This window comes from Bombus vancouverensis, chromosome 15 (genome assembly GCF_051014615.1).
Source record: "Bombus vancouverensis nearcticus chromosome 15, iyBomVanc1_principal, whole genome shotgun sequence".
In the NCBI taxonomy this organism is placed as follows: domain Eukaryota; kingdom Metazoa; phylum Arthropoda; class Insecta; order Hymenoptera; family Apidae; genus Bombus; species Bombus vancouverensis.
Genome location: NC_134925.1, coordinates 8520903 through 8531984, shown reverse-complemented (window position 1 = coordinate 8531984; position 11082 = coordinate 8520903). Strand labels below are relative to the sequence as shown.

The following is an 11082-nucleotide window of genomic DNA, read 5'->3' as shown; positions in this document are numbered from 1 at the left end:
GAAAACCACTTGAAACGATGGAACAGATAAAACGATGCGTTCAACGCGCAAAAGCGCGAAAAACGCGTGCATACGATCTTTTACGAGGAACTGAGAAGTCGTGTAATTCACGTGAAGCCTTCGTGGCGTCGCGGAGAGAAGCGGAGAGGGGACGACGTGATCGCGATAGACGATCGTCGATTTCGATAAGAGCGGCTCGTGTCTTGTCTTAGCTGCCTGCGATTTCCATTTGCACATTCACCGATGTGAATGACAGTCACCGATTACTGTCACTGAGCTTTCTGCTTACGCCTCTCGAGCCCCATCGGTGACTGACAAGCGACAAATGTTTCAAAGTATATGTATAATAGGTAATTAATTACACATTCCGAAGATTATTATCATTATTTATTAATACGTTGAACGCGGAGCTAGTTCTATTCTACTTTCTATTTAGACGATACGTAAATGCAGGGAATAATAGAAAATCGAATACTTGCGGAGGATTTTTATTTGATTAATTTTTATTTAAGACGTTTCAACGAAATCCATTAAAAAAGTGTAAACATATTTCTTAATATTACACGATTATAAGATATCTTTTTTAATTTGTTGTTGTTGGTTTCTCGAAACCGTTGCCTCCTAAACGGAAAGTTTAGCGTTGATCTCTAAAGATGTAGCGTACATATGGATATAGCAAGGAAGACATAGCATTTGGCGTGTTAATAGTACTAACATCCTATAATAAACAAAGTGTATTGTTAGATGATATATTTTTGTTTATGACATCGGGTATATTGTGATGAGGGTTGTACTAGTGCCATCTTTACAGAATGTAGTCTTTTTAATTTTTTTCTTTTTTTATATGCTTTTTGCAATTCTTCATAGCATCTTTCGCATTGTCTAATTTACCACGTGTTCTCATTTTTACTTTGTATTTCGTGAAGTTTGTAAAAAGTGGAAACATAATAAAAGACGTAAGTGAAAGATTTGTAAAACGCAATTGGAGGTGAATTTGTCAATGAGCGAGCGAGACCCCTTCCATCGCATGCTTGCATCGTTCGTGTGCAGTACATATGTATATACGAGTACATATGTAAAAAATTCAATGTCGAACGATAATCGAAAAACGAGGAAAGCGAGTAATTGCTTTGAAAGAAAATTATATAATCGTAGACAGGCCATATAAACAAGTATACTATATTATATATGCGTAAATGATAAGGTTTCTGGAGTGGACGTACATATCTTCGCTGGGGGGCATGGTACTATTCAATTAATTATATATCAACCTTATCGAGCATTATCGTGTTCGTGTTATCGCGAGCACGAGTCACTCGACCGAAATCAATTTTGGGTATCTTCAAATTGAATCGTGAAACGAAGATCTGGGAATTCTGAATGATCCACTAGACTGCGCATTTTACAGAATAAGTACATTTTTATCTCACTTTCAAATTTCTATGCCTGTTATGCAATCTTGCGATATTTTGTTATCTTTTTAATGCTATTATATACTACGCCATTCAATTTTCCTACTCGCATATAACGTACAAGAGCATATAGAATATATCCAATATCCATAAAGTATTCATTCTAATATCTACTAAGTATTTGTATACTTTTTCTTATACAGAATATATGTTATATTCTAATACAATCTATAAATTTAATTGTTTTAATGTGTTATCTAATATAATCAATAATCTCGAATCCAGAATCTATAAATCGTAGGTGAAATATCTGCTTAAGTTCCCCTTCTTTGAATGTATCTATAAAAGTATAAAAGCGCATATACGTCCAGAGTCTATAAACGACTATATATTCGCGGAAAACCTATGAAAATAGATTAATCGACGGATTAAAAATAAATGAGCCATTTATTGAGCTTAGTCTATTTGAACAAAAGAATATTGCTGTGATAAGGAAAGATGGGAAAATTACTTTATTGTCAAGCTTCGGGGCAATACATTTTATTTATTACAGGATACACTCGACGATGCGAGATTTATCTTCCTAGAATTTATTTCGATGACTTCTCGGTAATAAAAGATAGGTGACCAATTATATCCAGAACAAAGCAGATGATGTTGATACCGACAGGAATTACCAATCGCTCGATACCGCTTATCAGAAACACGTTGTTACATGAACGAGACCTAATGTTATTATACTGGTTTGGCAGCTCGTGGTTGTTTCTACGAGTTAGAATCGAGAGGAACGTGACTCCTTGTGGGCGTATGCTCGCGCCAAGTATAACAATGGGAACAAATATGAACCGTTCAGAAACCATATCGATTGACTCCGCAAATTGGAAAGCGTAGAAAAGCTAAGATGTTATAATCACTATGAAATTTATCTTGGAATTTACCATCACTAGACCGCGGATTTTTATTAAAAATTTCGTAATTTGATATTTCGTACACTTTCGCAATTTCATATTCTTACGAAGGAAAAAACTAAGGGAACAGAATCTACATAGTAATTTGTTTCACTCGAGATGCTTTACATATTTTTCTGTATTATCCGCGTTCTCTGGATCTTTGTACCTTAGTTAAGAGATTCATAAAAAGAGGAGTTAATTAGTTCGGCTTATAAAAGGCTCATATTACACGATCGCTTGTATCGTGCCAGTGGTGCCAGCGAGTCTACACTGTTCGTCTGCTTATCTTCGTGCGATTCTCCCTTATCTCGTGTAATCACGCAATTTGTTCTTTTCCTCACGTATGAAAACAAACGACGGCTTCTTCGAGACAAGAGCAAATATGGAAATTCTTTGTTTCTAAATCATTTTTCACTTTGAAATCGGAGAAAGATAGAATTTAATCTATATACAGCGGCTGATGAAGTTATTTGAACACTTACCATAGAAAATTGTTATGTATATTTGGAAATTTAGTTTGTACTATAACGAGACACGACCATCCCGATTATATTCGAAACAACCGGAAAATGTGTGTAAGTATGCGCATATAGAGCTCACGATATATTTACTGCAAACGTTTAATTAAATATCGAGACTTATAGTTACGCCAAATGTCTTGTGATTTTTACATGTATTTTCAGACTTGTTTCAAACTTTAGCAACATAACCATGACAGTCGTGTATCATTACAAAGCCGATAAAATTTTAAAATATTTGATACAACACATATAGTGTATTCGCAAAAGACGTCTACAAGAGTTCGAATACTTTCGCAAGCCACTGTATATTCATATAGTTTTCTCATCTTAAATTCTTCGTGATTGTTGGAGAAAGGAAGTTTCAAGCTACAGAGCTTGCCAATTTAAAGATCACTTCTCGACCTCCTTATAATCGTCAATCAGAGCTATGACGTTGTCGCGAGCTTCACCGAAGGAATCTTCCTCCATGCCTTCACCTACGTAATGGTGAACGAAAGCTCTTTTCTGGAACATCAAGTCGAATTTGCGAACAAGCATCGACCATCTATATCTGATAGCGGTATTGTTGCTGGCCATCACTACCGTCCTCCTCGACTTCGCCAGGTCACCTCCAGGAACTGTTGTAGTTGGCTGATAGTTAATTCCTACCTATGAAAGTAATCATTTGAATTTCAGAATTCTTAAAGAAATAAAATATCTTGTTCTTGTTCGTCTCTAGGTTTTAGAAACATGCTTTATACCAATTTACGTAGCGATATTATATCGTCTACTATACGGCGGTGGGGATGACAATTATTCGAAGATTTTTCATTTTTTCATTTTTTAGAATCGAAATCGCGATCTAAAATACACTGTTACATTAGAGGATTTATGTGTATATATATATATAGTCTAAGAAGGGAATTTGGGAAGGGACTTTGATAGAAACTAATTAAACTATTAAACTATATATGACACCTATTTTACCTTACTATGTAACTTACAAGATATGGTTGGTGGAGGTTTGTGATTAAAGCAGTTAAAGTTTGAAGGAAGGTGGAAAGTTGGATGAAAGTTTATGAAGATATGAATGATTCGATGGTAAAGGTTCGGAAGAACGTTAGTAATTCAAGAAAGGTATTTTGCTCGACTACCATAGCGCATCTTTGAAAGCCTTTGACATTTTCCATGTGAGATCTGAATACTAAAGCTCCTCTCGGTAAAACTTCGTTTAGACTAGTCAGGTTGCTCGAATTTAAACGACTTGATGTCAAGCGAAATGAATACAAATTTGAGAGAATATCTCAAATAAACATGTAAATAATAACTTTACGCCAGAAAAATTGTCTGCCTGATTCGGGTAACCAGGCTAATCCGAAAAAAGTTTAAAGATTCAGAATTATCGAGAATTCTATCTTTGTTTATTAAATAGATGATGCAAATCGTCTTAAACAAGCTCATGAATGATCGTACAAAATACGGAATTATCTATTTAGAGTTCAACGTACCAATTTTTGTTACTATCAGACGTCAACGTTGTGCGTATGTTAAACAACGAGCTAGAAATTCGCTGCATCATTTAACAACGATCCAGTTCCTTGTTGATCGCGAGTAATCGTTTGTTGCAAAATGAGAAAGGAAAAATGCTGCGCAATTACCTTGAACCCAGTCGGACTCCAAGTGACGAAACGAATCGACTTCGCCCCCTTCAACGACGCGATCGTTCTATTGACATCATTTGGAGCCACGTCTCCACGATACAGCAAACAGCAACTGGCGTAAGCTCCTACGCGTGGGTCACATGATACCATCTGAAATTTATGAAATGAGATGGCGAAACTTTGGAGGGATACAGTTGTGATGAACGAATCGCGAGGATAAGTAGGAATAATAAAATTTGCCTGTACACCGTGAGCTTAAATTCGTGGCACGGAAGAAGCCATGGAAGCTTCTAATCCTCAAAGTGGGACGAAAATTAAACATAAAATAAAATTGTACCGCAGGCTCCATTCGCGAAGAAATCCTGTTTAGGAACTTCTCAAGTATACGCGAATTTGCCCGAAGAAGATTAGGCAGAAGAAAATTCTATATACGAAAATAAGTCGAAAATGTAATATTCGAAGATCATTAACATATTCCAAGTTACTTGACTGTCAGGATTCTTAAGGATCTTTTACAGAACATCGATTATCCTCGAGATGTTTTCATTTTTACTTCACCTGATTGGAAGGTTCGAAGCAACTGTAGGTGATCTGTTGGGTGGTAATTTCGGAATGCATGGCTTTTCTGGGAGAGATCAGCGGAGCGTACGTAGCCAAAGTGAAATGAATTCTATGATAAGGCACCAAATTTGTTTGTAGTTCTTCGAGACTAAGATTTATGGCACCCTCGAACCTCATCGAAGCTGTGATGCTCGAAACAACTTGAGCCATCAGGCGATTTAAGTTGGTGTAAGTTGGGCAATCAACATCCAAGTTCCTATAAGGAATAAACAACAGGGCGATGCAACAAGTTACTGATTTTTCTTAGTTTAACGGTTTCGCTGCTTCTCACGTCTGTTTTAGTCGAATAGACGAATCTTTTTAACAGCGAATGCGTTGATCAATATACCTGGCGCAAATGTTGTATAAAGCTTCGTTGTCGACGAGAAAGGAACAATTCACGTGGTCCAATGCACCGTGGGTAGTATGGACTGCATTATAGGGTTCCACGATAACGGTGGCAATGTTAGGTGATGGAAAGACGACAAAGTCTAGAGTGATCGTCTTGGGATAATTCTGTGATAGATGTTCGAGCAACAGCGTGGCGAAACCACTTCCGGTACCACCGCTAATTGACCTTTACAAACGTTGAGTTTTAACCAAATTGAGCTAACACAATTCAACGAGTAAATTCATAATTTTTTGAATATAATTAAAACATTAGAACCTAGATGAAAAATTGTTTTACGAAGTAAACATTATAGAGAGTATTATACTTTGGATATCTATGTATGCATTTACAAATTTCTCATAAATGCATAAACATCCGCATTCTAAATCCGACAAATTTTAAGCTTTTATATAATTTTTACTCCTACTCTTTCGTCAAAATTCAGTAACCTGAATACGATAAATCCAGCTGGCTTCGAGCATGTTTCCCATATTCTACAAACGCGATCCAACACAAGGGCGATCGCCTCACTACCGATGGAATAGTAACCCCTCGCGAAATTGTTCGACGCGTCTTCTTTCCCAGTGATCAATGACTCGGGATTGAAAAGAGCTTTATAAACGCCAGTCCTAATCTCGTCGATCACAGTGGGCTCTAAATCGATGATTAACGTGCGTGGCGTCAATTTTCTTGCCTAAAAATGAATTTCCATGTAGTCAGAGTGTTTGCATTCACTTCGGTGATATTTTTTTATCGAAATTCAATAATGCATAATGCACGTAATACGCGACAGAAGTGAAAGATAACAAAATCACGTTGAAGGCTTTCAAGCAGTATTAAAATCAAAAAATCAATGAATATATATTTATTACATTTTTTTACGATTTTCGAACATAGAACAGCTTGCCGTCAGTTATCTGTATCTACTCGAGAATCAGCCAAGTTCACGTATACTTGACAAGTTTTGAAACTCAATTTTCTCAAGAGTAAAGCCTCCAATGCAATTTTTGCAGATTTTATATTCTTGATTTTTATTTCATTTTGAATAGCTTTTTATCAGTAGTCATAGAATCTACTTTCAATTTCACTTCCAACACGAATTACAGTATGTAACGTATTTATATAAGCCACAGTGTATATTAGTATTTGAACGATCGCTTATTATATATTTTCTCACTTGTGTCTCTGAAAAAAAAGCATGCACAGAAGGGTCCATTGGATAATAGCCCTGACGAAGAGAACCGTTTGGGGATACACCATGTTCCAGACAAAATAATTCCCAACAAGCATTTGCTATTTGCGTGCCAGCCTGTCCTATGAAAATCGTTATTATTTCACTTGGTCCTTCCATCCCTTAACCATACTCCAAATTATAAATTTCCGATGAATTTCCATTTGCGATGAATGAACAACGAACGCCTCATGTTTCAAGTAACATGAGATTACGCCAGAAATTTTGATCATTATCTTACATTTTTTTTTTTTTTCTTACTTTCTAACGAAACATTTTTATTTATATATCTGTCAGAGTGACATGTTCAAAAGACAGTGAACCTGTTCGTTTATGAAAGAACGTCAAATTTTTCGTCATATCCATAGCAATGTGAAAAATATTTGAACGAATCTGTAATGATAAATCAGGGATGAGTGTCTGATTCGGGAAACGTTTATTGCGTGACATTACATAATAAATAACAAAGTTTCTCAAACGTTACCTACATCTTCGACGATAATTTTTAAAAGTGCGCAATTGCAACAAGATTGCGGATTAACAGTGATTAGGTACATTTTTACATCAACTCTGTACAATCTCGTGGAATATTCATTACTGCGTTACATATTTACTTCTAGTTACGAACATCCAGCTGGCAGTACCATAATCGATAAATCAACTACTTTATTATTCACATACATGGACGCATGGTCTTTGTAAATCCACTTTCGAACGAAATACACATTTTGTGTTTCATTGATATGTATTTTGATCCCTTTGAAGAACCCCAAATGAACAAAAATAAGTACTGGTATACATTAAGTTTGGATACGTTACATCATTTCTCCTCGTGTTACGAAATGTTAATTGTAATATATTTGAACTTCAAATTCTACGGTAAGAAACTCAATACTGTAGCAATTTGTCATGTTAGTTTTTGTACTATTACAGACCTGACTTAATTTTGTATACAGTATCTGTATCTTATTTGGCGAAATATTTTAACAAAAGAATCACGTTTGTCGTACGACACTTTATGTCGACGTAAAGTCAAAAAGTGGCATCTCAAGAGGAGTTAAAGGTGGCAAAGGTGCAAGTCTTAAGGAATGTGCATTATCTAGTCTAGTTTCGTCATTAAGGTTAGCAGACACTACATGAAGTTGTTCGGTCAACTGTCTCACTTCCTCTTCCTTTGCCTCCAATTGACTTAGCAAGCTACCAACCAGATAACGTAATTGGCAATTAACAGTTTTGAGTTCCTCTATAACAGTGCCTGTATCCTTTGGATATTTGAAAGCTTTGTCATCGCTGTTAGGTATTAAGATTAGACTTAAAAGACTATCCTGCTCTTCGATGGTTCTATATATAGCTTGCCGTAGAGATCCGTCAAATTTATCATTTGCAAATTCAGACGTATCTTTCTCAACCTGTTTAGCTGCCTGTTTGCGGAGAAGTTCCCTTTGTTGATTTTCCAATGTAGTTTTGTACTCTTCATATTGCGCTTGTTTCATTCTAAAAAGTAAATTTTCATAAGAACAAATATCCTTTGCGTCGTATAGCAAGAAAAGAGACGATTATTACCTAACTACAGCAGCTTGTCTTTTATGGTAATCACATTGAAGGGCCAGAGATTCTAAAGTAATGAACGAATGGAAAGAGGAAATGACGATTGGCTGGGTCTGACTAGATAAATTAGAAGTCTTCAACTGAGCAAATCTAGATTCCAGTTGTGCGTGTGCCTCTGCTAGAAGACTAGCCACTGTTTCATGACACTTGGCTGCCTCTTCGAAACGACCTTCTTGCAACAATGCCTCTGCTCTCCTTTGTCTTTCGTGCGCCTTTGGTAGAAAAAATTTCATATCAATATTATACAACACATTAATCAAAAAAAGTCCAAAGTCTAAACAGTACCAAACAAAATTAACATATGACATTCGACAACTCAATATCAAAATACGACGTAGCTTGCACAGTCGTATGTTTTTGTAAAACTCAGTCAACTGACTGATGCAAAAGTACATTGTATATAGCGATTAATATTTGAATAATGCATAAACTACGCGCATATGACGGAGGTAAAATTATTAGTCACACATGACGATAAGATATTGAAGAAAATACAATGACATTTACCGCGTTTAGGATTGATGTCTCCATAGTTGATCAGCTGATTGAATCACAGAATAAAAACAGAGAGGCAACATGTGGGTTATTTTCTGTTACGGTAGAAAATGACGTACTTACCGACCGAGCATACAGAGTAGTGTGCAACAAGTTCAAACGATACGGGCGGTACTAGACAGAGAGAGAGCGATAGTGTGCCACACAAGTATAGAAAAATTTTAGATCGAAGCCTCCTGCGTTATCTGTACATTCAAGGCTAATGCATTTAGCTCTCAAGTATTGCTCTTAATGCTGTTTCATCTATGTTATACTAAATGTAATTGTTTATACGTTAGTTGCGGTATGAATGTAGAAAATGGAATGAGGTTGGAGGTCACTCTGGTAGAGTGTACTTCATTCTGGTGGATCCATTTTCATCCTCGAGAATCGAAATAATTTATTAACATATAAGTATGTACTAGATAATTGTGTAAGTATATAAGTATACACATCCATTTCCGATCACGATCGATGAAATTATGTATGTCTTTTATGCATCTGGATTTCCACGCAATAGATATTGAATTCCTATGCAATTATACTGTAACTAAATATCGTATTTCTTACAAAAATGTATTGCATAGAAAAGAAATGAAAAGCTTAGCACTGAACTTCAACCAAGGCATGCAGATGAAATGTCATACATACCGTTAAAGAGATTCAGGAATTTTATATAAATCACTTAGTTTTCCTACATGAGTGTACGTATGTACACATATATGCCTATACTTTAGTGAATAAATATTAAAAAATAAAGTAGTCTGCGATATTACCGATCGATGATAACGGCAATTTTGTACATCGCATTTTTCGTTGTTAAGAGATGGCATTGTTATACATATGTGAATGCAAAATTGAACGATTTAAAAGTTTAAACTTAAATTGAGCTTTGTACGCAGTAATATAAACGCGAAAGAACTTTATATTAATACTTTGATTAAATTTGCTTACATAAGTAATTTTAAAGCATTACTCGGACTGTACGCAACATTTATCAAGGTAAAAAGCAAGCGAAGATTAACACATCTGCTAAAACGATCGTGCATAAATCAGCCAATCGGTGAACGAAATATAAAGTGCGAGAAAATGTGTCAAGTAGATAACGAGTTATCGTTTATTAGTAACGTAATAATCCTTGACGAGTATTACACGCGTAAATTGAGAAAACATCATTAAATTCTAAAACGGCTTTGCAATCACAGAGTCCTAGTCACACAAGAGTCGAAAAGGAATTGAGCGTAGGCGTGAGCCCGATGCCTTTATAGGAATACGAGGATCAACGTGGAAACTTAATTATTCCAACTATCAGCGGTGTATGTGTGTGGTACCGTCGAGTGTTTCATCTATTAGAAAATAACGTTGACCTCATCTCTTCCGCTGGAACTCGAAAAATTTCTCGGCCTCTTTAAGGTACGACGTCGGTCTCGTAATCGATCCAACACATGATCAACGATCACCGATCTGGACGTGAGGTTGAGCCAATTAATATTATCGATCTATCGTAGGTATTAGTATATTAAAAAAAAGGAGTTAAAAAAAAGATTAAAAATGAGAGAACTAGGGTAACTCGTGTCATTTAAATCCGAGTAGGTGTAACCTTACAAAACTGACAGTACTTAATCCTCGCTGAATCATTAGAAACGTATTATGAACCCGTGGCATTAAGTCGATTAGCATAAATTTTCATCGAGAACGCGAGCAAATTTGCCATGTAAATAACTGATCGCATTCTTCATTAAACGAGAACGCCGTATACGGCGATAGAAAGCCAGTATATTTTTACGGTCCACCGGCACGAATTAGTAAGATCCTCCCGTCTGTTTCCTTATGGCATCAAGCGAATTAGCGCCCGATTAGTGAGCGCCCCTTGGGAGCCGAAAAAATTCTCACGGTCTTCGAGTGTATCGAGAGGAGTCGGTGTGAGAAAGTAAAGAAAGAAACGTTCAAGGTACACTACACGATACGTAGACAATTCTTACACATTTTTAAAAAAAGGAGAGAGAGAAAAAGAAACTTGTTAACGAAAGATTTACAAAAAAAAAAAAAAAAAATAAAAAAGCGGTACCTGCATTATCCGCGACTATTCACCGCGCAAGCGTTTTGTGACAACTATAACGTACTCCCCTTCTGACATATTTCAAATTTTAATGCCAAAGCGTCTATACGACCGATTACTTACATTTTCTATTTTG

General features: G+C 36.1%; 2 protein-coding genes across 3 annotated transcripts; both read right to left on the bottom strand.

Moving 5' to 3' along the window:
* Positions 1–1920: 1920 nt before the first annotated feature.
* Positions 1921–6865, bottom strand: LOC117166254 (tubulin alpha chain). 2 transcript variants are annotated; one of them, XM_033350058.2, is made up of 6 exons: positions 6692–6865; positions 5964–6208; positions 5473–5700; positions 5082–5340; positions 4521–4673; positions 1921–3531 (listed from the first exon to the last, which is right to left on the bottom strand). In XM_033350058.2, the coding sequence occupies exons 1-6, from the start codon at positions 6863–6865 to the stop codon at positions 3274–3276; spliced, it is 1317 nt and encodes a 438-aa protein (XP_033205949.1). In that variant the 3' UTR covers positions 1921–3273. The 2 variants fall into 2 exon arrangements, 1 of the variants encoding a protein (XP_033205949.1); XR_013060221.1 differs by having other exon boundaries at positions 3395–3531; positions 4371–4673.
* Positions 6866–7158: 293 nt separating this feature from the next.
* On the bottom strand, positions 7159–9274 carry LOC117166255 (nuclear receptor-binding factor 2). Its single transcript, XM_033350061.2, has 3 exons — positions 8861–9274; positions 8309–8565; positions 7159–8239 (listed from the first exon to the last, which is right to left on the bottom strand). Exons 1-3 carry the CDS (start codon positions 8882–8884, stop codon positions 7762–7764), a joined length of 759 nt encoding a protein of 252 aa, XP_033205952.1. The 5' UTR covers positions 8885–9274; the 3' UTR covers positions 7159–7761.
* Positions 9275–11082: the final 1808 nt, after the last annotated feature.